The sequence below is a fragment of the Mesoplodon mirus genome, assembly GCF_964341445.2.
Source record: "Mesoplodon mirus genome assembly, chromosome: 3".
NCBI lineage: Eukaryota > Metazoa > Chordata > Mammalia > Artiodactyla > Ziphiidae > Mesoplodon > Mesoplodon mirus.
Genome location: NC_138978.1, coordinates 198,036,918 through 198,063,856, shown reverse-complemented (window position 1 = coordinate 198,063,856; position 26,939 = coordinate 198,036,918). Strand labels below are relative to the sequence as shown.

The window sequence follows — 26,939 nt, the reverse complement described above, 5'->3', positions numbered from 1 at the left end:
CGGCACCCACTCACTTGCTCATTCAGGGAACCCTGAGATCTCCCGCGGAGGGCAGTGTGACAAGTGCAAGATGGCATCGACAGGACACTGGACACACGGGGAGGGGGCGGGTCAGAGAGAATGCCTAGAGGAAATGACAAGAAGTGGAATCTGAGAACCGCAGGTGAGAGGGGTTGGTGGTACTGAAGTGCAAACCAGGCCAGTTATGTCTAAAATAAGAGCATCCTGGAGTCTGCGAAAGGGGCTGTTGTGACTTAGTCCCGCCCCCTCCCAGCCCAGCTTCCGGTCTCATCCTCCCTCTCCGTTATCCAACAAGCATTTGTGCAGACTCTCTAGCCTGCCAGGCTCTGCCCACACGGAGCTGAAATCACAGGCACATCTCAGCCCCCCCCACGCCCCGAGGACTGGGGCACAGAGAGCTTTGGTGGTGCCACTCCACACGGGAGGGCTTTGAAAGTCCAGGCCACATGTGGGTTCCTGAACATGCCTGGGCTTCCTGGTGGCGCAGTGGTTGCGAGTCCGCCTGCCGATGCAGGGGACACGGGTTCGTGCCCCGGTCCGGGAGGATCCCACGTGCCGCAGAGCGGCTGGGCCCGTGAGCCATGGCCTCTGAGCCTGCGCGTCCGGAGCCTGTGCTCCGCAATGGGAGAGGCCACAACAGTGAGAGGCCCGCGTACCGCAAAAAAAAAAAGATGCATTGCCTTCAATAAAGAGTCCGACCCTTACTTGCCTTATGGCTGCCGCTGGGGTTTCTACTGCCGGCTCAGTAAGCAGGCTCGGAGCCTCCAGATGTGAGGCCCTGGCAGGTGCGAGGGACCAGACTTGTTCCTCAAAGGAAATGACATCGCTGGGCACCTTTTAGAAGGCAGGCCCTGGAGGAGGCGTCCTTGGGTATATTTTTCTCATTTGATCCTCACTCAGTATTCATCGCCTGGGAGGGATGTTTTAATTATCTCCAGACTGGAAACTGGCTCAGAGAGGGCACCCAAGCATTCAGGGGTGAACCAGGATTGGAACCCTGCTCTGCGCATATGTCTTCTGCAGCCCACTGCCTCCCCTCGTGACACTAACCATCGCGTTGGAGGGCGGGGTGACACAAAGGAGCTCACGATGCAACAAGGCCTTTCCTAATTGATATGTTCACCCTCTTCTTTAGAGACGGCACCCGGGACCCTCTCCTGCGCGGCGCACAGCCCGGGGACCCCGAGGGCCGCGAGGACCAAGACCCTGGCGCGGGGCCCGCTGGAGCCGCAGGGCTGCGCCCTGGGAAGGCCCGCGCCCACCCCGCATCCCCGCCGGCTGCTCTGAGACGTGGCCGCGGAGCCTCTGCAGAGGCCTCACGGTCCGCCGCGATGCCTCGCCTTAGGGGGACCTCGGAGCCTGCTCCCAGAGCGAAAAGAAGCCCTGACCAGTCCGGCCGCCCGGAGCCGCGGCTGGCGATGTGACTCGCTCCGCGGGCAGGGCGCGCAGACCCCGAGTCGAGGTGACCATGAACGACGACTTCTGCCGGACGCTGGCGGCCCGCCGGCCCGCGGCGCCCCCTGGCTGCCTGCCGCTGGGCATCGGGCCCCCTCCCCGGCCGGCGACCCCGGCCCGCGCCGAGCCTCTGGGCGCCGTGCCCTTCCTGCTGAACCCGGGCGCCGCCCGGCCGCCCTACTGCGACGCCTACGCGGCCGCGTTCTCCCGGGCGCCCTTGCCGGGCGCCCTGGGCGCCTGCGACTACCCCTTCGAGCCCGCCTTCATCCAGAAGCGCAACGAGCGCGAGCGCCAGCGCGTCCGCTGCGTCAACGAGGGCTACGCGCGTCTCCGCGGCCACCTGCCTGGCGCCCTGGCCGAGAAGCGGCTCAGCAAGGTGGAGACCCTGCGCGCCGCCATCCGCTATATCAAGCACCTGCAGGAACTGCTACGCGCCGCGCCCGACGGCCCCGGGCCCCGCGAGCCCCGGGCCGCCCCCACCCTGGCGCCCGACTCGTCCGAGCCGTCGTGCTGCTCTTCCTCGCCCTTCTTCGAGTCGGAGGACTGCAGTCACTGACCGGGCTGGGGCCGCCCGGGCTCGGGGCGCTCAGGCGTCCGCGGCACCCTCCCTTCGCCAGCGCCACCCCGGCTCCGTCCCTTCCAGCGGGGGGACGGGGGCGGGGTGGGGGGACGAGGGGCACGAGAGAGGCCAGAGCGGCTGTCGGGGCGCGGCGAGGTCGCGCGCCCTGTCCATGCCGGCCACCCCGGGGTCGGGCTCCGGCTGGGCCTCAGCCCCGCGCCGGGGAAGGTCGGAGGTACCCCGGTCGTGGTGGTCCTGCACCGTCCTCCGTGGCCACGGGCGCAGCCCAGGAGGCGAGTCTGCTCTGGTCCGCACGCCACGCCCCTGCTCTCCACGAGATGGCCTCAGACGCCAGCGTCCGCTTCGGGGACTTGCTTGTCACCCCACCCCACCCCCACCCCCCCGCAGAGGAGCCCAGAGGGAGAGGCGCAGGCCAGATTCAGCGTGCACTCAGCCCAGGAGGCAGCGGAGTGTGTGCGTTGGTGGCGCCCTCTGGCTTCCTTAATGGAGAGCCTTACCCACCCCACGCCCCGGTGTGGCCCTTTCCTCCCCCCCCCCACTGCCCCCGGGGTGGGTGAGGACTGCGTGTTCCCCCCTCAGACTGTACTCTGTGGGCGTGGGGACCGCTTGGGTGTACCGGCGCTGTGTTTGCACGACGAGGCTAAATAAAGACGTTGGGTTTTGTGATTCCCGGGTCGTTGTCCGCCTTCCCTTCCCTGGCGCCCCTGTCTCCTTCCCACGCAAGCACTTGCCTCCAGGGTGTGTGGGGTGTTCAGTTAGTTCATGCATTCAGCTAACATTTACAGAGAGCTTAGTACGTGCCAGGGCCAGTGTGGGGAGGGCACAGAGTCCCAGAGATAGACACCGCCCCTTGCACAGCTAGGGGCAGGCTGTGGTGGTGGGTGGGGGAAAGGTGGGCACACCCAGGAGCCCCCCCCACGGGGCGCAGGCATGGGGTGAGGGTGGAGGATCTTGGCCTGACGGCTGCAGGTAGAGATGTGAGGGAGGGCTGTGGACTCCTACTGAGCTGGACCACCCAGCACCCTTTCTGGACAGTGTCCTGGGCCTGCAGGGAGGGATGGGTTGAATGTTGACACCAAGGGGCTAGTCTGAAGCCTGAGGCTCCACAGCACTTCGTGAGCTCTCCTTCACCCCAGCCTTGAACCTTCCATCCTGTCTCCTGCCCCAGCCCAGACCCATGTGTGAGCCCCCAGCCCCACCCCCAGCCTCCTTGGGGACATACTGGGCTGTCACTGGCTGGGCTGGGCAGGAACGACAGCTGCCTGGCCACGGGAGCTCGGCTGGGCAGCAGAGAGCCCGTGGAGGCTAATTTTACTCCCTGGGAGCAGGGAGAGCAATCCCCGGCCCGCCCCGGCTGGCTCAGCAGGGCAGGCTCGCCCAGGGGCTCAGCCGCCCAGTCCCCAAGGCAGGGGCACTGGGGACTCGGGGAAGAGAGGGCAGCGGGTGGAGAGCAGGAGAGGCTGAGGCTCCGGGAGCCATGGAGCCGTCCTCGCCCCAGGATGAGGGCCTGAGGAAGAAACAGCCCAAGAAGCCCGTTCCCGAGGTCCTGCCCAGGCCGCCCCGGGCCTTGTTCTGCTTGACTCTCCAGAACCCCGTGAGGAAGGCCTGCATCAGCATCGTGGAATGGAGGTATCCTTCAGGGCCAAGGGGCTGCACGGAGAGTGTGTGTGTGTCATGGGAGGCGAGGACTGGGGCTCACAGATCACAGGCTTTGGGGGCCGGAGACCGGGGCCTGGGGATGGAGCTGGGAGCCTTTGCGAAGGAAGCCCTCAACCGAGGAGCAGGGGGAACCGGCAGGGCTTCCAGGGCCCGGGGCTGAGGCCCAGGTCCTGAAGGCAGCCTGGGTGCCTCTGTAGTGTCTCTGGAAGGTGCTGGAAGGTGCCCAAATCCCCAGTCCCCAGCGTCGAGGGCTCCTCTCAGCCTCCCTGGGATATGGGACAGGGCTGGGGTCGGGGGAGGCGACAGCGGGCCGGGCGGGGAGGAGAGATGGGCCTGCGCCGAGCTCTGCTGCGACAGCAGGCCTGGGTGGGAGGCACCACGTGGGCACAGGGACGTGAGCCCCCTTCTATGTTGGCATTAGCTCTGCGAGGAAGAATAATGAAAATTTCCAGCTTATTTGGGGAAGAGAGGAAGGAGCTGCAGAGGGGGGCGGCCACTGTCAAGTGCGTGCTGAGTGAGTTGCTCGGGGATATTTGAAATACTTCGGAAGGGTTTTGGAAGCCCAGGCTCCCACCAGCTGTTCCCTAAAGCAAGGAGAGTGAGGGAGCCGCAGGGACAAGGAAAACCCAGGCGGAGCTGGAAGGTCTGGGTAGGAGCCAGCCCTGCCTTACGCAGCACCCAGGAGCCTCGTGCCCTTCTCTGTCTGGGGGGCGGGGGAGGACTTCCCCACCCGTCTCTCTCGCCTGCATCCTGTCCCCTCTCCAGTCCTCTGCCCCGAGGCCGCCTCTCTTCCAACCGCAGAGGAAGGTGGCTGGGAAGGGCATGGGGTCTCCCTCTAGCCATCTGTACAGGGCGTCCCCCAACCACGCACGAAGAGCTGGGCCCTCGCCCATTCTCCCCCTCAGTGCTGTCCACACCCGCCCTCTAATGGTCAGCCTCCCCGGAGGCTGTGCTGCTCACCAACAAATCCAGGGAGCCTGGTGGGGGTGCCCTCCGGAAAACGGCTGGCAGGGCCTGTGTGGGTGGGCGCACGGCCCTGGGGCCACGGGTGCCCTCGGTTACCGTCCGTTACCGTCCCCTCCTCAGGCTGCAGAGTCCAGGTTTCACCCCTCCCGGCCCGCTTCCCGCGGGTGCTTAGCCCAGGCCGCAGCAGCCCCAGCCTCCCTTGCTGATTCTGCGAGGACGCCGCGGCGTGTCTGGCCGTGGCTGCGTGGAGCAGGGAGAGCGGTGGTCAGTGGAGCGGGGGGTTGAGGGGGTCGGTACTGAGACGGGGGCTTAAGACTCCCCGGGCCTTGAGGCTGAGTAGCCCCCAGCCAGGAGCCAGAGCCTCGTGGTCCCAAAGCGTCTCAGCGGATGCTCTCTGTTGGAGGAGAGGGAGGCGGGTGCCCCACAGGAGCCTGGCCCCGTCTGTGCCCTGCAGGAGGGCAACGTGGAGCCATCAGCCTGGCCTTGTAGTCAGTCCAAACAGACCCCCAACGCGCTCTTCCCCTTAATCCCACGAATCCCACGCCTCACTCGAGGGCTCTCCTTAACCCTGCACCAGACCATTCGAGACCATCATCTTACTCACCATCTTCGCCAACTGTGTGGCCCTGGCCGTGTACCTGCCCATGCCGGAGGACGACAGCAACTCTCTGAACCTCGGCCTGGTAAGATGGGTCTTCCCTTCCTCCTGCCGGCCTGCTGCCCAGGCTGCGGGCTGGTAGATGATGCTGGAGCTACAGCCCCCAAGGATACAGACCCCACGTCCCCACCACCTTCAGGACTGGCTGAGTGGCTCAGAGCTTTGCAGGGAAACCTGGCCGGGCTGGATTCCATCATATCAGCACTGGGCAAGTACCCAGTGTGCCAGGGGCACTGTGCTGAGGTCCTTATGAGAGTAAGCCACGTCCTCCTCACCATGGCCCCTAAACTAGTTCCATTTGACAGATGTGGAAACTGAGGTTTTGTAAGGCCAACGACGGGGGCTGAATGCTGAGTTCCCTTCCCTGGTTGTAACCCGGAAGGATCGTGCTTCTGGGGAGCTTGCCTTTCTGGGATGGTCTGACGGAGAGAGAGCACATGTGTTAGAGCCACACTCTCCTCACCCCGTCGCCGGTAACAAGTCCACAGGCCAGAAAAGGCCGCGGCTGGAAGGGGCTTTCCAGAATCAGGCTGTCCTGGCTCCTCCCCAGCTCACCCTGTTTACGGATGAGAAAACTGAGGCTTAGGCGGGGTAAAAGATGGACTTACCCAAGAGCTAGATCATAATAAAATGCTTGGCGTTTATTAAGTGCTTATTAGATGCCAGGTTCTGTGCTAAATAATTTACATTATTGTCTTTTTCACTTCTGGTAACTGCCCCCATGAAGTCAGTAACGTTATTAGACCCATTACAAGACAAGGAAACTGAGGCTCAGGGGGTCACCCCCATGCACGCGTCTTCTCCCAGGGTCTCAGACGCGGGGCTCTGACTTTCAGACCTGGCCTGGATAGCTGTGCCACCAACGTGGAGACAGTACGAGGGCCCCTGGGGAAGCCCCTGGAGATGTTGTTCTCGGGCATTTACCAGGCTCCTGAAGGGACGGGCCGATGGACCCGCCCTTTCAGCAGGCTTTTCCTGCACTAAGTCTGCGGGGTGGGTGGAAGGAGAGCTGTCAGCGTGTGTCCAGGGCCTGAAAGGATGGCATTTATTTCTGCCTCTGCTTTGTGCTGGTTTCCATAGGAATCTATCTTGAGCTGGGGAGAAGCTGGGATTCTAAGTGTGTGCTTGGCTATAAGTGGAAAAGCTCGGAGAGTGGGATCCAAAGCAGGCAGGCCCTGCGGTGAGGCAGGCGGGGAAGGTGCTCCTCGGAGGCTGGGCCCCATGAGGCCGGTCCGTTGTCTATGCTCTGGAATCCAGGGGGGCCCTGCATCCCCTCCACCCTTTAGGAGTTCATATCAGGGGCCCTCGGTTCCATTTCAACTCCTTAAGAAGTTGACTATTTTGGAAAGAAACTCCACCCTCCTTGAACGTGTAGAATCAGACTTTAGGGGGTGTGTCGCCTGCCATCTTGAAACAAAACGGCTGCCCTAAAAAGTTCACACGGCGCTGTGTGCTCGCCTTTGGCCTGTGGGCTGAGTGACGGGGGCTTGCGTAAGTTCTAGGGCTCGTAGAGACAGGGGGATGAGTTCCCTGGCAGAACCGGACCGGAAACCTTCCCAAAGTAACGACCATCACGTCGAAGGTCAGAGCTGGGTGGGTCGTTGCTCATCGGTGAGGGACCCTTTGTTGTGAAGCCCAGAGAGGGCAGGTGATACTCAAGGTCACACAGCCAGCTCCTGGCTGAGGCCTCCCTGCTTCTACTTGTCGTTATATGCTGATCTCCACAAAAGCCAGCAAGAGGGAAGGGAGGGCAGTTAGAGCAGGAGGGAGGGAGATGGGGGCTTTCTCTCTTCCTCGCCCTATTGGCCGCTTTGTAGGAATCTGAGGAAGGTCTGGGACCCCCCCAATCATCCAACAGAACCATGGTTGAGAGAAGGGAGGCCCAAGGACCCACTCTGCACCAACTTTCTTACTTATTTAACAGATACTTGTCGTGTGCCTGTTACATCCCTGGCACGTACAGGGGACCTACTTGTGAACCAAACAGACATAATTCCCATCTTGACAGAGATTAATTTATCCAATCAATCAAACAAGCAGTTAAAATGAAATGGGAAACATGCAACGTCTGGGTGCACTTAGACGTTGTCCTGGAGGAGAACCTGAGTGAGACGGTGGGGGCGGGGATCAGGGTGGCCCCAGCAGATGGCTCGTCTGACCTGAGCCTGGAGGGCAGGTCCGGCTTCACGGGGTGTGACCTGCACTCGGGAGGGCCCTGGGCTCAGGGGGGTGACGCGCTGGGGTTGTGGCAGCGAAACATCTGATAATTTCATCTTTGAGTCCACGTTTTGTAAGTGAGGGTCACTGGGGACGGGGCACAGGGCCGTGGCGCACTCGTGGTCCTGCCTCTGTCACTTCCCACACCTCCCCTGTCTCTGAGGACAGACTCTCAGCTCAGTCCCCTGGGAGGCCACCTGGCAGAGCGTGGGCGTGGTCCTGGGAGCGTCAGCGTTGGCACACGTGCCCTTCGGTGTGTCAGGACAGCCACGGAGGTGCTATTCCCAGCCTGGGCTGACAGCACCATGGCCCATTCAGAGAGGGCCCTGCAGGGTCCGGCTTCCCGCCCACCTCCCTCCCGGGGCTCAGTGCCTCCATGGGGGAGGCTGGTGGAGGCACTGGGCCCATGTGAAGAGCCAGGGCATGGCTGGGGGCGGCGTGTGCGCTGGGTCACGGAGGGGAGGTGCCTGGGAGGGTCCGCACCCTCCACAAAACACTAAATAGGCCATAAACCCCACCATGATAGGCTGACAAAGGGAGCGCGGAAGGAAGGCATGTTAGTACCTTTAATGGCACAGGTTGTGAACAAGCGCCGTGCACTTGCGTCTTGCGCTGGGCCGGCCAGTCCTGGAGCGGGTCCCGGATGAGGGTGGGGCATGGAGCAGAGGCTGTCGCAGCCCCGCAGGAGGAGAGCTCTGGGTGAGGGGGCCACGTGGGCAAAGGGCTGGGGGCACGAGGTAGAGAGATGGGCTGGGATCTGGAGCATCTCTCAGGCCATCAGGTAGAGCGGGTTGATGGTGGGGAAGCAGGGAAAGCGGTGTCCAGTGGAACTGAGGCCCAGGTGACGGTGGAGACGGAGAAGTGGGAGATTCAGGAGGGGGGATCTGTGGACTCGGTGCCTGATGGGCGTGGGGACAGGGCGTGGGGGAGGGGAGGAAGAAGGCGAGGATGACACTCGGGTTTCAGAGGGGGTGACGGAGCAGATGGTGGTATCGCTTTCCGAGACAGGCGTTCCTGGGGGAGGAGCAGGCTGGACTGGGGGAGGGGGACGGCGAGGTCAGTCCCAGACACTGCAGGTGCAGAGGCCTGCGTCCACCCAACACAGAGATTTGCAGGTCTGAGCACTGGGCGAAAGAAGCTCCCTCACTTTGGGTGACTGCAGACTAGCTGGGGTGAAGGGGGAAAGGTCAGGGGGCAAGAAAGCCTTCCCACAGGGGCCTGGTGTGCAGACTCGAGGCAGCTGGCACCCTCGCTCGTGGGAGGGAAGGCTCGACACCTGTCCTGGGAACAATCTCCCCTGGGAGGCAGGGGGCCCCTCCCGGAGCTTCTTCCTCCTCCTCCCCCCCCCACCAGCTCTCACTGAGGCTGAAAGCTGCCTGGCTGGAGAAGCCGATGGTGGTTCAGACAATGGGCTCTGGAGCTACAGCTGTGTGATCTTGGGCAAGTTACTTAACTTCTCTGTGCCCTCAGTTCCCTCACTTGTAAAATGGGGATAACACCGTAAAGTTCAGAGAAGGTTCTGGATGAGTCAAGCCCTTATAACTTATGCCACGTTGTCTATCGACACAAGGAATCTTTATCATGCAGGGGTCACAGTGCCTCGGCGTGGGCTCCCCGGCCACAAAGCCCCTGGTCACAGAGACCCCAGGTTGTTCCAGAGTCAGAGGGTATAATCCCTAGCAGCTATGACCAAGGATTATTTCAGACAAAAATTCTCCTTCACCTCTCCCACCATCTGTCCCCAATCTCTTTAACTCTTCTCTTCTCCTTCCAACATCCAACTCATCTGGACGGCTTTCCTGACCCCACCCCCCGCCCCATCCTCCAGCCAATCATCACCATCGTCATCATCACCATCATCATCTTCATCCTCAGCTGTCGGGCACCTGCTCCATGCCAGGCGCTGCTCTGATGCTCTCAGGGCATTATCCCCCTGAATACCCTCCACGGCCTCACAAGGCAGCACTATTATATTTCTCACTTTTACAGATGAATAAACTGAGGCACAGCGCATGCCCAGTGGACTCCGTGGGCAGACCTGTACCCTCAGTGGGGCATTGGGTGTGGCTCCCTGGACATCAGAAGGGGACACAGGAGGAGAGTGGTCTCTGCTTCCCTGGGGAGTGGCCTGGGGGGGCGGGTCCCAGGACAGCAGGTCCCGGCCCCTCCCTGCGTGAGACCCCACTTTCTGCTGACTGTGGAGGTGCAGCCAGTCCAGGCCAGGACAGACGTTAAGATCCAGCCCCACCCCTACTTGCCCCAGAGAGCAGGCTGCTTTAGGCCTGCAGGACCAGTGGCTAACACAGCTGTCCCAGGGTTCTGCCAGCCGAGTGGAGGCTGGGGACACCGGTCACAAAGGGGCACCATGTGTCAGGGAAGCAGGAGGATGGAATAGACCCTGAGCTGCCTCGGGGCCAGCAAAGCGCAGGGAGGTGAAGGCTGAGACCAGCACCCAGGGCGCTGGCCCCCAGCCCAGGCCAGGACCCTGCAAGTCCAGCTCTGCCCCTCGAAGGGCTACCTGCTCCCTGAGACCTCAAGAAGCCCTGCTCCTGGGGGACCCCCTGACTGAATTAATTAAAGGAAACCTTTGGGAGGGTCTCCATTCCAGCCTGTGCCAGCCTGAGGGGACCCACGTGGAAAAATAACAGCCGTGACCAGAGTTACCAGTTCTTGGGACAGGCTAGAAATGATCTATCTATCACTTCGCCCACAAACTAAAAGTAAAAACTGATTAAAATATAGAAGGAACGCATGTCAGAGGTTAATTCAATGTGTAAGAGAACAAGGAGGAGGGTAGAATTGGCTCAAGGAGAATTTGAGAAACAGGAATCTACGCTATTGGAAAAAAAGTGATAGGCTAGGACTGCCTGCCGGGTGGCACACTGAGCTAGCCACAGGGCAATGGAAGTGTGGCCATGGGATGACGGTTTCTATCAGGCAGAAACCATTTGTGTTTCTACTGGGCAGAATCCTGAGACTCAAACAAAGGTACAGCCCCGAAGGTCAGTGGTTTTCAGGGCGGGGCATTTGGCGGTGCCTGGGACATGGGGAGGAGCCTGTGTCCTGAGCGCCTCTAGCAACTAGAGGGCAGAGGCCGGGGATGCTGCTACACCTCCCCCCCTGCAACTCACAGGACAGCCCCACGCCTGCCAACAAAGAGCTGTCCACCCCAAATACAGGGAGTGCTGAGGCTGAGAAACCCGCCCTAGACGGCGGAAGACTCCTTGGCCAGACCGGTTAGCAAAGGTTCCAGCAAGGACACGGCGCCTGATTTCCGAGTTCTAAATGAGTTTTGGTGACACGGGTCAAGCTAGCCTTGGCGCTGCGGGCACAGGGAGGCCGGCGGGACTGGATGGGCCTGTCTCCCCTCCGGGGCCTCCCTCCCTCCCTCCCAAGCCCGCCTGCCCTCAGACCGCAGCCCCCGCACATTCCTGGGGCTCCGGTTGCTGCTGTCTAAGCCTCTGGCATCCAGGGCGCTGTCTTTTTTTAGGGTCCGGAATGTGCCTGCTGAGGCCACAGCCCACTCCACCTCCCCTCGGACGGACCCCAGGTCTGGCCTGGCCCGTCAGAGACCCTGGACTTGCAGGGCACAGGCATCCCAGCCAGGGCCACCGGACAACCTTCTGGCAAATGACAGGAGAGCCTGGCTTTTAGGCCCCGCTCGGAGCCTTCCCTCTCCCACCGAGGGGACTTAGAGCCCCCCACCCTCACCCGCACCCCTCACCCCAGGCACCGCGTAGGCACCGAGATGGTGGACGAACAAATCTTTCAGAGACGCCCTGAGCGCTTGGCCCAAGCCGGTCGGTCTCGGGGGAGCCCTGGCAAAGCACAGGCCTTCCATCAGCCACAGCACCTCTGGCTGACTTTGGTGGCAGCTTTCTCCAGGCCGTGAGCCCCAGCGCCCTCCTCCGTGCCTGGGCGAGCAGGGGGCTGCCCTCCCAGGACCGTCACGGTGACAAGTGTCTGGCAGGCACACGGGGATGGCTGAGTAGGTGGCCATTCTGTCCCCTCTCTGCCCTCACAGTGCTCCTAGCCCACAGCCAAGCCCCTCTGAGCCCAGACCTGGGGGGCGAGGGACAGGATCTGATGAGCCCCTCCAGGGGTCCCTGGGTGCCCTTTCTCCCCCTCCCAGCACGGCGTGGTTGAGGCCATGGACCCTGGATTCACATTATGGCCCTGCTGCTCAGAAGCGATTCTGGAGAAATTACTTAACCTCTCTGTGGTTCAGTTTCCTCATCTGTTAAATGGGGGTAAGAGTGCCCCCCTTCAGGGTCCCTGTGAGGATGAACTGTGTGTGTGTGGCTAGAACAGGGCCTGGCACACAAGCTTAATGACCCAGAGCCGTTGTCACCACCATTACCCAAGACAGTACCATCTCCCACCCTCTCCCAGGTGGGCTCCCCGCTTTCCCTCCTCCGCCATCACCAGCCACCCCAGGCGAAGAGGCTCCTCCTCTGTGACCCTCAGCTCCGCTGGCTCCCTTGTCTGGACTGCCCCGCATGCCTGACCCGCCTGGACCCCTGGGAGCTGGTCTCCTTGCGGGAAGAGAAGGGGAAGGCAGGGTGGTGGGGAAGCCTGCTCAGACAGCATCCATTTGTGTGAGAGTTCACCGGGATAAATATAGCCACTTCCCTCACTCCAACAGGTCATTTTCCAGACCTGGAGGCTCAGGTGGTCATGCAGACAGATGCCAGGGCCTGGGACACCTGTGGGCGGCGTGGTCACAGGACGCCCGGCCGGCTTCCCCGAGACGCTGTTGGCCAAGTCGGGGCAGGTGGGCTGGAGCCCCACTCCCCTCCGAGCCCCACCTCCCTCAGCTGCACGTAGGAAAAGCAGCAGAGTAGGGGTGAAGCTCAACCCACCACTGGGGTGTCCAAGAAGTACCATCTTTATTCCTAGAAACTAACTTTGTTTGGGTCCTAAGCCCACATCCGTCTGGGATGGAGGGAACTTCAGTCAGGGCTGTTCTCTGGTCATCCGGCTGCCCCAGGCCCGGGTCTCAGGCAGCACCAAGAAGCAGGGGCTGTAGGGCCTCACCCAGCCGGGCCGAGGCCATGTTGTTCTGGCCATATGGCTCCCCAGGCCACCGTCTGCTGTCTCCACGTTCAGGAAGCAGGGGGCCTTGGAAAGGCTGGACCCTGCTTTCTCAGGGGTCCTCAGGGCCCTCTCCCAGACCCAGCAACATCTTCAGGGTGCTGTGAGGGAGCAGGCCTAAGGTCGATCTACCCTTGAACCTCCAAACCCTGGGGTGAGTCTCTGTTTTGCTGGGGAGACGCCTCCACCATGCCTCCCACACCAGGGTCGGGCCTCAGGAAACCACCGTCTGGGACTTACCTCCAAACCTCTCCCGAGGCACAGGGCCCAGCATCTGCTTAAGGGGCGAGACAGGGGATGACTCCAGGAGGGAAACAGTCACTGACTTGTAAAAGCATCTCATGGCAGCTGTGCCCGCCAGCCTGCTCCGAGCGCTGGCTGTGAGGACCACCATGGGCCACCCCCCTACAGGCACCAGCTCCCCGTCCCTCAAACAAGCCCACTTTGGCTCATTGAAGCAGACGTGCCTTAAAGAGTTAACAAATAGAGTGGAATGCCACTCCCCTCCCCCCCCCCAGTAAGATTTGTATCCTAACAGGTCACAGTGCCTTGACCCTAAGGAAGGAGCCTCAGCTCTGGGATGGGTCGGCCGCCTTCCCAGGACCTGTGACCATAGCTGCCTGTGGCTTCTCTGCAGCCCAGCTTGTTAGGGTCTTTCTGTGGACCCTGCAGATCCCAGAGCCCTCCAAGGGGCTGCCGGGGGCTGGGAGGCTGGGGCCCAGGCCAGCTGTCGGGCAAGCCCCAGTGCCTGGGGCAGGAGTGCGGTCCCTCTGCAGTCAGACAGGGACACTGAGGCCGAGCAGGCCCCCTGGAGGGAGCCCAGCCCACTCCCACCCCCTCCCCACAGAGCCCGGGGCCTGCCAGGGCGGGTGAGCAGTCAGGCCGGGGTAGCTGACGCTTGGAAAGGGAGGACTCAGCCCGAAAATAGAGGCAGTGAGAGGGGGGGATGCGGCCTGAGCCCTGCTGTTTCCAGCCCAGGACTTTGGGAGGGTCTGGTTCCAACGCCCCCAGAAGCAGGTGCAAGGCCTGCGGGTCAGGGTCACATACCAGGCCCACCTCCGGCCAAGCGTGGCCCCAGGGGCCCAGTGAGAGGCCTGTCTGTGGAGGGACGTTTGGTAATTAAGGTCCTCCCTTCTAGGGAGCTGGTATCGGAGCCCTCGCCTCAGAGACAGACAGGCTTATGGTCCTCCCCCGAGGTCGGGGGGCCAGGGGGGGCGGGGCAGGCGTGTCTTCCCTGCTCTGGAGCCAGAGCCTGGGGGCTAACGAACCTTCTCAGGAATAGAGATCGTGAGGCTACACCTGCTTTTTTTTTTTTTTTTTTTTTTTTTTTTTTGCTGTACGCGGGCCTCTCACTGTTGTGGCCTCTCCCGTTGCGGAGCACAGGCTCCGGACGCGCAGGCTCAGTGGCCATGGCTCACGGGCCCAGCCGCTCCGCGGCATGTGGGATCTTCCCGGACCGGGGCACGAACCCGCGTCCCCTGCATCGGCAGGCAGACTCCCAACCACTGCGCCACCAGGGAAACCCCACACCTGCTTTTGAGGTATGTGGTGGCAGAGGTTAAATTTTCCATTGTGTATTCATTCAGCAAACATTTCTGGAGCACCTACTGTGTGCCAGGCAGTACTGTGTGCCCCAGAGCAGAGCTCCGCAGACAATCTGTGAGGAAAGACCAGTTTGTTGCTGTTAAATCTCATCCAGCCATGGGCTGACCAGCTGTCCTCCCACGCGGGACCACGTCACAGCATGTGCCGTGTGGGACTCACAGCCCACGTTGGTCTGTGATCCACCCACGTGCTTGGAGGTTGTGGCACGTTGCTCTGATGGTTCCCAAGTGCTGCTTCTCAGAGGCTCCACGTCGCTCATCCCAGGGTGATGACAGTGGACCAGCGCCAGGGACACTGACACATCAGACACCCGCGTGGCTGGTGTGGTTCTAGATGCCGGTGACACAGCAAAGGCTCTGGACTGTACATTCAGGCCGGGGGGGGACAGTCAAAGGAAGCAGAGAAACAGAGCATGGCAAGCAGTGACAGCTGCTGACAAAGAACCCAAGCAGGGGAAGAAGACAGCTGGGGGAGGGGAGGAGGGGTCCGGAGGGCCTCAGTGGCAACTTTGGAGTTGGGGTCCTAAAGAAAGAAGACAGCAGCTGTGGGGGTCTCTGGGAAGGAGCTTCCAGGCAGAGGGAACAGCAAGGGCAAAAGCCCTGAACCCCAGAGATCTTCGGGGTTGGGAGGGGAGCCGTGCCCAGGGTGAGCATCAGAATTGCCTGGTGGGCTGGGGGAGTCCTGCCACAGGCTTCCCCTTAGCCACCACCAACAGAGACTCAGGGAAGCGGCCCGCGGGTGCCCCTGGCCCCCGCCCAACTCCCATTGCCGTTGGGGGAATGTCACCTCTTCTGTCCTGTGGCAGAGAAACCAGGGGGACCCTCGCTCTTGGGGCCCCCGCTCGTGGTCTCGGGGGGCTGCAGTTTGGCGGAGGGTGGTGGAGAGCAACACAGTGGTACGGGGACTGCGGGACACACAGGGGGAGATCGCCCTGCGGGCCCCGCGGGATCTGGGCAGATGACAGGTCTGCTGGGTGACGGACCTGGGGACACAGGCAGAGGGGCCGCTGTGGGCAGGAGCGACGGGACCGGGGCAGCGGGAGAGCCGGGGCCTGGACATCACACGGGGGCTGTCAGGGGGTCGTGCAGGCCGGGGAGGCATGGGGACCCAGGCTGTGCGAGTTTGGGGGACAGGCCGGCCGGTGCAGAGTGCAGGCGGATCCAGCAAATGTTCGGGTGCAGGAAGGCCTGGGCTGGGTGGGTGGAGGTGCCCAGGGCAGAGCCACGGGAGGGGTCCAGAAAGACCCCGGCTGTCCCCACTGGGCAACTCAGTGCCACTGGCCAAGACAGAGACCCCTCGGAGGAGCAGGCTCTGGGTCAGGGAGTGCCTGGTTGGGTTAGAGGTGGGCCGGACAGAGCCCAGGCCCGTGAGCCGCCCCCAGACAAGACCTCGGACCACAGCTCCGCGAGAACCAGCGCATGCGGTGCGGAAAGGCTGTTACCCCCTGAGCATCGGGAGGGGCCCGGCGAGGCGGACGCTCCCACACCACGGTCTCCTGTCCTCCGCTGATTCTGGCAGGGGGCAATCGTCATCTCTGTTTTACAGACGAGGAAACAGAGGTTCACGGAGGCTTAGGCACTCACCCAGAGAAACAGCTGCCGAGAGAACCCCAGAAACCCCCTGCTTCTCTCTGCCCGCTGGAGGGGGAGCCTAAGGGAGCGGGGATGGGAGGTGGGGGGTTGGGAAGGCTGATGACGTGGATCTCGGACAGACAGCCAGCGCCGCCCACGGCAGCCAGGGAAAAAGCCCAGGCCAGAGAGGCTTGGGGGCCACCCAAGGTGACATCGTGGCACAGTTTCTGTGACACAGGAAGGAACACGTCCCCCTGCCTCTCCTAGGGCGGGGGCGGGGGGTGTGCGCACTCAGGGCTCCCACACAGACTGCTCTAATTACAAGTCCTCCAGGGTCGGGCCGGGGGAGCTATCGGGCCGCGGAACCTGCGGGACCCCAGGGCCCTCGACGAGCTCCCTGGGAGCCAGGCGGCAGCGGGACAGGCAGGAGCAGGTGCGGGAGGCCCTCCGGGTACGTGGCTGGCCGCCTGGCCTGTGAGCACAGCAGCTATTTTGGGCTCTGTTTTCCCTCCCCTCAAGCCCACTTCTGCCTTGCCCCTGGGGTGGCAGCCACTTGGGCATGTACACGCTGACTCAACTTCACTCTGCGCCTCCTGCCTCTCTCCTGATGCTGTGTCTGCCTCCCGGGAAGCCTGCCCTGCGGGGGAATGGACCCCCGCCCCCCTCAGCCCTGCCGTGGCTGTGCTGTGCCCACCCCCTCGCAGGGGCCACCCGGACGCCCTTGGCAGGGCCTCTCCGTGGAGCGATTGCCCCAATTCCCACCGGTGGCCCTACACAGGCCCTTGAATGGAACGGTGCTGCTTTGCATTCTAACCCTACCTTACTATTTTCTGGAGGAAGGAGGAAGCTTTGGAATTACAAGTTGGTGGAAGGAATTAGGGTCCAGGTTAAGGAAAGCAGGCTTAGCCCATATATGCCTCAGTTTCCCCCTCAACATACAAAGGGAGACCTTGCTTTCAGGAAAATGCTCTGAATACCAAGTTGGGAGGGTTCTGGGACCAGATCCATAGTAATGAGCCGTTGACGACCTCTTCCCTTGCTTTCCACATCTACCCACTTGGACATTAAAGTAAATTCTCTTCCAGGTCACTAGCAGGGTGGCCCCAATACAGTGATGGCTCCCTAGTGTGCTGGCCCGGTGGTGGCGGGCTTTCTGGGGTGGGGGTGGGTGACTGACGGTGATACGGGCTTGGGTTGTGAGGTCCAGAGCACGGTGGTCCAGTTCTCTCTACGTGCTCCTGTGGTCCTGCAGGGCTGCAGCCCGGTCTGGGATGGGGCGGGCTTAGGGAGGGCTCGCTGGTGAAGGCGCGTGTGCAGGGCTCTCAGAAGCCGCCAGCCTGGCTGGGATGGCTGCAAGGACAGTGGCGTCAGCCTGGAGCTCTGACAGAGTGACCTGCTTCTCCAGAAATAGCTCTCTCCTGGGCCCAGAGGACAGGGCAGGGTGACCGGGCCAGGACGGGAGGCTGAGAGAGCCGGCCGACAGGGGAGGGCCTGGGGGAGTGGGCAAGGCCTTCTGCAGGGGGCACTAAGCCGAAGCCCTTGGCCTCCGACCTGTGGGGCCTCGTCCAGGCACAGTGACCCCCAACACCCACCGGCGTGATGGTGCTCGTGCCCTTTAAGTGGCTGCCTGCAGGCCGCAGCGGGTGTGGGCAGCTGGGGTGGGCCGGGGGTTACAGAAAAGTACATGAGAGGTAAGACCCTGACCAGCCAGGGAGGTCCAGCTGGAGTCCCGAGGACTGCCCCCACCTCCTACTGTGAGTCCTCGGGATGAGGGAGGAGAAAGCCGCCCAAACAGGAGCCATCTGGGGGCCTTCACTCTGGGGGCCGCCCTGACCGTTCATTTATTCGTCCAGTTCTAGGCCTGAGAAGTGAAGTCATTAAAAAAAAAAAATAACAAAAATCCCCACACCTCATGAAGCTTATACTGCAGTGAGTAAGATAGGAAATGAACCAGATGGAAATATATATGGCATTTTCAGCTAGGGATCAGCTAAGAAGACGGAGTGGGAGGAGGAACACAAAATGGCAGAGGCCCCCTGGGGAGGGACCACCCGCGGTGGGGGGGAGGGAGCTGGCGGTGGGGGACGCTGTGGATAAGGCCGCAGAGCGGCCGGAGCAGAGCGCGGAGGTCGGGGAGCCATGGTGTGACTGCCTCGCCCCGCAGGAGAAGCTGGAGTACTTCTTCCTCATCATCTTCTCCATTGAGGCCGCCATGAAGATCATCGCCTACGGCTTCCTGTTCCACCAGGACGCCTACTTGCGCAGCGGCTGGAATGTGCTAGACTTCATCATCGTCTTCCTGGGGTGAGTGAGGCTTGGGGGTGGGGTTGAGCTCAGCGGGATGCCCGAGGGCCCGGAGGCAGGTGCGGCAGTGCAGGGGTGTGGGCAGGGGGCAGCGGGGGCGCCCACGGGTCACACCCTCCCCAGCCAGGCACCGCTGGTCTCCTTATTCTCTCTCTCTTTTTAAAAAAAATTAATTAATTTATTTATTTATTTTTGGCTGCGTCGGGTCTTCGTTGCTGCGCGCGGGCTTTCTCTAGTTGTGGCGAGCGAGGGCTACTCTTCGTTGCGGTGCGCGGGCTTCTCACTGCGGTGGCTTCTCTTGTTGCGGAGCACGGGCTCTAGGTGCGCAGGCTTCAGTAGTTGTGTCACGTGGGCTCAGTAGTTGTGGCTCGCGGGCTCTAGAGCGCAGGCTCAGTAGTTGTGGCGCACGGGCTTAGGTGCTCCACGGCATGTGGGATCTTCCCGGACCAGGGCTGGAACCCGTGTCCCCTGCATTGGCAGGAGGATTCTTAACCACTGCGCCACCAGGGAATTCCCTCCTTATTCTCTTCACACAAAACTGGAAACGTGTGAGTGGCTCCAGTGCCCAGGAGTTTCTGGACGTTCATAAATTTCTCATGCTTTATTATCATCTATTCATTTATTCCATGGACCTGTGTTGAGCATCTGTTATTTGGGTCCATGAGAACAGACGTTTAATAACCTGTATGAGCCTGCTTGGGCTGCCATAGCAAGATGCCACAGACTGGGGGGCTGAGACCACAAAAATGTATTTTCTGACTGTTCTGGAAGCTGGAAGTCCAAGATCAAGGTGTGGCCAGGTCTGGATTCTCCTGAGGCCTCCCTCCTTGGCTTGCTGACGGCCGCCTTCTCGCTGTGTCCCCACGTGGTCTTTCCTCCATCCACACGCACCCTTGGTGTGTGCCCAAGTTCCCTCTTCTTCCAAGGACACCAGTCAGATTGAATTAGGGCCCGCCTGAACAGCCTCGTTTTCACTGAATCACCGCTTTAAAGGTCCTATCTCCAAATACTGCCACATTCTGAGGCCCCAAAAGTCAGGGCTTCAACATATGCATTTGGAGTCGGGGGAGCATGGTTGAGCCCATAACATAAGGTTTGGTAGCCACGACCTAATTATAACAGCAGCGTTTATCATACACTTACTATGCGCCGGACCATCTCATTTGATTCTCCCAACAATCCTCTTATTTTCTGCATTTAAGGAAGGTAAGGTGCAGAGAAGTCAAGCAACCCACCCAAAGTCACACAGCCAGCCAGTGGCAGTGCCAGGATTTAAACCGAGGCACTCTTGCTCCAGAGGCTGCTCTCTTAACCACTAGGCTGCCCTTCCACTCAATAAAAATTATATCGCTTACCTACTAATTGCCCAGTGCTGCTTCAGGCACAGCAGGGAAAAGTCAACTCTGTGAATCAGCTTCTGCCCTTGACGGACTGCCTGGCTGGAGGCCACGGGTCTGTGCAGAACAAGGCCACACAGCGCACCGTTGTTGTACACGCGGTGCAGCCCAGGGGGCTCCAGATGCCAGCAGAAGGATTCATAAAGAAGGACTTGAGATAGGCCTCAGTGGATAATGGCAAAGTCTGAGTAACCTGAGTGCAGGAAGGACCGTAAGGGGCTTTGTCAGCAAAGCGGTGAACCAGAGCCCGAGGGAGAACCAGCTCCGGGCCCCCTCCTCCGCGTTTCCCCTTCCTCCCACCGCGAGCGTGGGCCGCTGGAACCCTCCACCCAGCACGGGGTGTGCTCAGCCCCCGGCCTGACCGTAGCTGCCCGCGGCGCCAGCATCTCAGCCGCCTTCAGGACCCAGAGTGGCCATCACAAATGGACCCAACACTCTTCTTACTGAGCCTGAACATGGCCTCGGGATTTTTTCTAAAACTCCCCAGACGGGCGTCACCAAACCAGAGCTAGCGGCTGATGAACTATACCTTCTCGCCTTCCCCCAGTCTTTCCACCGGTACCTTGAGCGTGGATGGGACCCAGGGCCCCTGACCCCTGGGGCAGAGGCTTAGCTGACCACTGGGTCGTCTTCTCTCCCTCTCGTCCTCCTCAGGGTCTTCACCGTGATTCTGGAGCAGGTCAACCTCATCCAGAGCCACACAGCCCCAATGAGCAGCAAAGGCGCAGGCTTGGACGTCAAGGCTCTGAGGGCCTTCCGCGTGCTCAGACCGCTCCGGCTGGTGTCCGGGGTGCCCAGTGGGTGGCAGACCCCCTCCCCCTCGCCCCAGTTCTGGGCCCCCTCCTACCTTGGTGTCCCAGAGGCTTCAAGAGAGGGCCAGGAGGCCAAGAGGGGGGCTAAGTCCGCCTTCTCCCCCCCTGCCCTCCCGCCCCACAGGCCTGCAGGTGGTCCTCAACTCCATCTTCAAGGCCATGCTGCCGCTGTTCCACATCGCCCTGCTCGTGCTCTTCATGGTCATCATCTATGCCATCATCGGGCTGGAGCTTTTCAAGGGCAAGATGCACAAGACCTGCTACTTCATCGGGACGGGTGAGCTTCCCGGGCCGGGGTGTCGGGAAGGGCTGGGGACATCTCGAGAGGGGGATTCACCCAGCCGTGCAGAAGCCCCAGGACTAGGTCGTTGCTTCCCCCATCCACTGACCTTGGGGATGGGTTTCTCCTGGACAAGGGAGATTGGGGGGAAAACAGCTCTGCTTGGGTCAGGGGGCAAGGGGAGTGAGTGGTCAGGTTCTTGCTCTGAAGCACCCCTGCCCCAGATAAGGCTGGTGTCCTTGGGCTTTCTGGCCACTTGTGGATTGAGATGTAGGCTCAAGGTCAGCCCGAATTTCTGTCTGTACTTGCCTTGTAGCTGGAGTCTTAGCTTTAGTCCAGGGCGCACAGGGTGGGGACCCTCCGCACTTCCCTGCGCTCCCCCAAGGGGACAGGCAACCCAGCTCCAACGACAGCTCTCACGGCGTTTTCGCTGGTCCTGTTCCTAATCTGCCCCGTCTCAGCCTCCTCCTGTCCCCATAACAATCTCTGTCCTCTCATAGCCATTATCAGGGCAGAGAGGAGGGGGCTTTCTAGCACAACCTTCAAACGAAATTCGAGGGTCTCGCCTGGTGTTCACACGAGTTCTTGACCAGTGCTGACCAGTAGCACTACCAAGCCGCTCTGGGATGGGGGCTACCCAGCTTCGTGGGGCTGGGGACCACACGCCAAGCTCAGGACCATCTGTGCCCCCTATCCCACCTCCTGAGGATTGAGCCCTCTGGTGACATGGTTAAGGAAGGGCCACTCGATCTCTCACGGGCTGACCTCTCTGAACAGAAAAGGAGACCAAACCTACCCAGGGGAAAAGGGGACCCAGATGTCATCCACATTGCAGGCTTTAGAGACAATAAGAGCCCCATTCATGGGCCCCCTGGATGCTAAGGCCTGCTGGGGACGCCCCCTAAGAGCAGACCCACCCCCAGTCTGGATGTCTGTCCAGCGCATCCCAGCATCGGGGCGCATCCCCACTTCTGTGTCCCAGACAGAGCTCTCAAGCCGGAGTGTGAGGCCCGGTCCACACCTCCGCCCCAGGCCGGGCTGCTGCTTACTTTTACAAAGCTCCGTGGGTACAAACGATACATCACATCTGCTTCGTCGGTTGTGGTCCCTAGAAGCCGCGCCTCCAGTGAGGCCCTGGGCCCGAGCTCCTGCCTGCAGACGCCTGTATCCCTGTCCGTATCCGTGTAGCCGTAGCCGTATCTGTATCCGTGCCCTCGGCCCAGCCCCCATGGTCTGAACCACACTCTCCCAGCAAGGCCACGTCCCCGACTTTAAACTGATGTTGAGACCCGCACCCTGCTGCCCCCTTACTGCCCCTCCGCCGGTGCTTACCACCCCCGACCGCCCACAGACATCGTGGCCACGGTGGAGAACGAGAAGCCGTCGCCCTGCGCCCGGACGGGTTCAGGGCGCCACTGCACCATCAACGGCAGCGAGTGCCGGGGCGGCTGGCCAGGCCCCAACCACGGCATCACCCACTTCGACAACTTCGGCTTCTCCATGCTCACCGTGTACCAGTGCATCACCATGGAGGGCTGGACCGACGTCCTCTACTGGGTGGGTCTGGGCCCGAGCCCGCCGGCTGTCTCCCCACCACAGGCTCACCGGGAGCGGGTGGGGCCTGCCAGTCCCGGGCTGAGGGTCTGCTGCTTCTCCTCGCCCCTCCCCGGGGAGCCCTTCTGGGCCTCAGGTGTGTGTCCTAGCATCCTTGGGGGCGGCCGAGGTACCACCTGTGTCCGCCGCCCCAAGAGCACGTGAGGGATGGAAACCAGGAGCTCAGCGGGTTCTGGTCTCCTCTCCTAACTTGTCCTAAGCCTGGCTGTGAGTGACTTGCTCCTGATGGCCTGGAATCTCAGATTTCCTGAGGAAGGAAGGGCCCTTTGAGTCTCTCTTCTCACTGCTGGGCAAGATTGCTTTCCCATAAAAATATGATTGGATATCAGGTTCCTCATCTGCATCATAGGGTAGTTACGATGGTTAGTGGGGGCATTAACTGAATTACCACAGTGCGGGCACCTAGTGCTGTAGAAGTTCTCTTGTTGGAGAAGGTCACTTGTTTGGTGTTACAAGAGTTCGGTTGCGTTTCTTTTTTGATCCTCCAACAATGGGAGGCATTGATCCCATTTTCCAGATAAGGAAACCGAGGCTCAGAGACGTTCGGTAACTTGGCCACTCTTGGACTAGTGAGCGACACGGCCAAGAATTGACCTCTAACCTTCCGGCTCCAACCCCGGAGCTCAGCCGCGGGGTGACACTGCCTATGGGGGACGCTTGTAAACCCATCAAATGCTTTGCAAATATAAAGGATTAGTGTGAGCAGCTCTCGTAAACTCGGGTTATGGGAGCCAATTATTAAACGTTCCAAAGGACGGTCACGCGTGTTGTTTCGCCCGTGAGCAGCCTGTGAGGAACGAGCTCAGGAGGCAGATGGAACGATGCTCAGAGACGCTGGCGCCTCATCCAGGGTCACAGACGTGCTTCCTGAAGGAGCCGGCCAAGTGCAGGCCAAGGCTTTTTAGTGCTTCTTCCACTGTGAGAAATCTCGGTTGTAAAGAGGCCGACTGGAGGTGGCCGGCATGACAGGGTCAGGCAGGGAGCCCGGGGGCTGGAGAGAGGCAGGGGTCAGTCCCACCGGCCAGGTAGCCATCAGCAAGGCCCAGTCCCAGGTCCTCAGGCTAGAAGAGGCTTCCTCTCTGGACCCAGATGGCCTCTTTCCTTGCCCCCACGGTCGGGTGCAGTGCGTGGGCCAGCTTGACAAGGGGGCCTAAGCCCTCACATCGGGGATGGGGCTCACACCTGCCTCTGGACCAGGTCAACGATGCCATTGGGAACGAGTGGCCCTGGATCTACTTTGTCACCCTGATCCTGCTGGGCTCCTTCTTCATCCTCAACTTGGTGCTGGGCGTCCTGAGCGGGTAAGGGGCTCAAAGACAGCTGGGAGAGAGGGGAGGAAGAAGCGGGGGGCGGGGAAAGGAGGGGGAGGGGGAGGAGGGGAGGCAGTGGGCGGAGAGATGTGGCTTAGAACCCCCGCTCATCCCTGGCTCCCCTTTGGCCAGAAGCATGCTCCCTGTTAGCCAGGAAGAGAACAGGTGCAGGCAGGAGCCCCTCCAGTCTTCACCTTTCTCCCTTCTCCTCAAGCCTTCTCCCATCCTCACTTCCTTCTGTCCACGTGAAGCCCCGAGACCCCAGCCTCCTGTCCCTGGAGGTGCTTGGGCTGAAGCTCGGCACTGAGCATGGCCTTCGGGCTAAGCACACAGACTCTGGAGCAAGAGGCCCAAGTTTAAACCCTTGCACTACTGCTTGGTGGCTGTGTGACCTTTGACTAATTACCTAACCTCTCTGTGCCTCGTGAGCCACATCTGTCACATAGGAATAATTTCAGTGCCTGTTTCACAGGGCTGTTGGGAGGATTAAATGAGTTAATACCTATAAAGTACTTAGAATGGAGGCCAGCACATCAGAAGTGCTGACTACTCATGGTCATTATTCCTCTGTGACGGCTCCACCCAGCTACGGTGGGCAGCCTGGAAGTGGCCATCGGCCCCGTTGTGCCTCACCATCACCCACCACAGGAGCTTCCCTCCAGGCACTCTGGACATAGAATTCAGGGGGTCCACGGACTAGGATAGGAAGAACTTGCCTTTATTTTTTGAGTCTAACTGAAACGCAGCGCTTCCTTTCATGAAGTGGTACCAGCTCTGCCCATGACTTGTCCCAACAGGAAGCCCTTGTCATATCACAGGTGTTGCAAATATTACTACTTCAAAATTATGACAGTTACTAGACTGCGGCTGATCTTGCTAGTTAATGATTCAGTAAAGAAGCATATATGTTACTTTATCACCACTTTACAGTTCAACAACTATGTTTTAACTCATCGGTTCCTTTGTCAAGCTATGGTTTCATTTGGAGCATTTTACAGCATTGTTCTGAGGAGTGACCCATAGGTTCACCGGACCTCCAAAGGGGCCAGGGCACAGAATGGTCAAGAGCCCCTCCTGGACCCTGCCCTGGGCAGTGCTGAGGGCGCAGGCGGTGCGAGCCGACCCTGCTGCCCCCAGCCCACCCCTCAGAGCCCAGTGAGGGGGGACCGGGCTGGATTCCCCTCCTCACCCTGCGTGGGGGCTGAGGGCTCCCCCTGCTGCTCTGAACCCTCGCTGACCCTCGGGTCCTTTCCTTCCAGTGCTGCTGCCTGGTTTCTTCCAGGCCCAGGAGCATGTCCCCCAGGGCCTTAAGTCTGCAAGCAGAGCTAAATTCCTCAGGCAGCCTAAAGGGTCAGGGCAGCACAGAAAATCGGAGGGTCCATGGCAATTCTGTTAGGGCAATGGACGGTCATGTCATTAACCCCTATGTCCAGGGTCACCCAAGACAAGGCGGGAGAAATGAGATGGGAGGAAAAGAAGGAACGGGGGGGGGAGGGGCCCTGGAGGGCCGGGCTGGTGAGGGGGAGAGGGCTGCCCCTCAGCCTCCCTAAAGGGCCCCGGACCCCAGGCGACACTGGGCCAGCGGGGGCACGTCCAGCCGCAGAACGTCCATCCCTTCCACTGCGGTCTTCCTCCCCGTCCCCTGCCCCCCTGCAGGGAATTCACCAAGGAGCGGGAGAAGGCCAAGTCCAGGGGAACCTTCCAGAAGCTGCGGGAGAAGCAGCAGCTGGATGAGGACCTCCGGGGCTACCTGAGCTGGATCACGCAGGGCGAGGTCATGGACGTGGACGACTTGAGAGAAGGTTGGAGCCACGGGCCGAGGTCGGCAGCCCCCCCAGAGCTGCCCTCGCGGTCCGCTCCCACACGGGCACCTCCACACCCGACCCCCGCTGCAGCCCCAGGGGGCCCATTGGGCAGGAACAGCATCACCACTTTGCAGATAAGAAAACCCAGCCCCTAGAGGCCTAGCCTGACACCTTGCAATGGAGGCGGCCTGCTGTGCCCTGGGCCCTCCAGGAGCGCGAAGTACCAAAGTGCTGCACTGCCCCTTGGTGACCCGCCCTCCCCGCCGATGCAGGCTCTCTAGGGCTCAGGAAAGCGCAGAGGGAGGGGTCCAGGCCCACCCAGGGTCGCTGTCACAGGTGTCCCCAGTCAGTGGGCCCTTTCCAGGTGTGTCCAGCCCAGAGGGGCCCGGAAGCCTGGCCAACTGTACCTGTCTGTCCCCAGGGAAGCTGGCTTTGGATGAAGGTGGCTCTGACACAGAGAGCCTGTATGAAATCGCAGGCTTGAACAAAGTCATCCAGTTTATGTGAGTATCTGCCCAGCTGCGGGTCCTCCCAGCCCGCAACTCCCTGAGACATGTAGTTAGACCCCGGTCACCTCCCTAGGTGGCTTTTGGGTCGCTTTCCCTTAGCGCAGTTGGAGGGCACTGGGCAGATGACCTATTTACTCACCACGTAAGGAAGAAACTGGGAGCTGGTGGGATAATTAGTCCTGGAAACCTCTGCTCCAGACGGGGAGTTAGCCTGTGGGCACCATGAGCTGGAGGCAGGAAGCTGGAGAGGACAGTGTGTTCTGTTTGACTGGCCACTTCCTTTTCCAAATTCATACATGACTGTGATTTTGAAAGAACAATAGAGAAATACATCAAAGAAAAGACGAAGGCCTTCTCTGCCCTTTAAAGAGGTAACCATGGTAACAGATTTGTATCCCTCTGAAGCCTCTTGTACGCTTTCCTTTCTCTTACACGTACACGCGCACGCACACACACACCCCAGTCGTTTTTGGTTTTGTTTTCACGTTTTACACGATGAGGTTTCTCATATTAACCACTGTCACCTCAGAACCAAACACAGTGCCCAGCACACGGGAGGGCTCGTCGGATAAATGAATGCGATCCACACGTAAACTAGCAACTGACATTTTAAATTTAGAATTTTCTATGGAGGGCAACTATATACAGACACAAACCTTTTTTTATTTTCCTAAGACTTTCTTTTTTCAGAGCAGTTTCAGATTCACAGCAAACTTGAGCTGATGGTGCCGAGATTTCCTGCCTGCCCCTCCCCCCGCCACGCCCAGCGCCCCCCACCATCAACATCCCCAGCAGATGGTCCATTTGTTACAACTGATGAACCTGCATCGTCCGAGGGCATAGTTTACGTTGGGGCGCACTCTTGGTGTTGCACGTTCTGTGGGTTTGGGCGAACGTATAATTACACGTACCCACCGTTATAGTATCATAGAGAGTATTTTTGCTGCCCTAAAAATCCTCTGTTTCTGCCTGTTCACACCCCACCTCCCACCCCTGGCAACCAACCGCTGATCTTCCTGTCTCCATAGTCTTGCCTTTCCCAGAATGTCGTTTAATTGGACTCACACAGTGTGTGGTCTTCT

At 60.5% G+C, this 26,939-nt stretch overlaps 2 protein-coding genes across 2 annotated transcripts in view; both read left to right on the top strand.

Moving 5' to 3' along the window:
- Positions 1-1,489: 1,489 nt before the first annotated feature.
- ASCL5 (achaete-scute family bHLH transcription factor 5) lies at positions 1,490-2,032 on the top strand (the record flags this gene model as incomplete). The annotated part of the gene is made up of 1 exon (XM_082612273.1): positions 1,490-2,032. One exon carries the CDS (start codon positions 1,490-1,492, stop codon positions 2,030-2,032), a length of 543 nt encoding a protein of 180 aa, XP_082468399.1.
- Positions 2,033-3,533: 1,501 nt separating this feature from the next.
- CACNA1S (calcium voltage-gated channel subunit alpha1 S) overlaps positions 3,534-26,939 on the top strand; it is a gene marked incomplete at both ends in the record, with an annotated part of 60,742 nt that continues 37,336 nt past the window's right edge. Inside the window, 9 exons of the mRNA XM_082614751.1 lie at positions 3,534-3,685; positions 5,259-5,364; positions 17,991-18,130; positions 20,182-20,324; positions 20,464-20,616; positions 21,971-22,176; positions 23,431-23,534; positions 25,200-25,345; positions 25,770-25,851. Of these exons, the coding sequence (XP_082470877.1) occupies positions 3,534-3,685; positions 5,259-5,364; positions 17,991-18,130; positions 20,182-20,324; positions 20,464-20,616; positions 21,971-22,176; positions 23,431-23,534; positions 25,200-25,345; positions 25,770-25,851 (1,232 nt within the window). The remainder of the gene's footprint in view (positions 3,686-5,258; positions 5,365-17,990; positions 18,131-20,181; positions 20,325-20,463; positions 20,617-21,970; positions 22,177-23,430; positions 23,535-25,199; positions 25,346-25,769; positions 25,852-26,939) is intronic.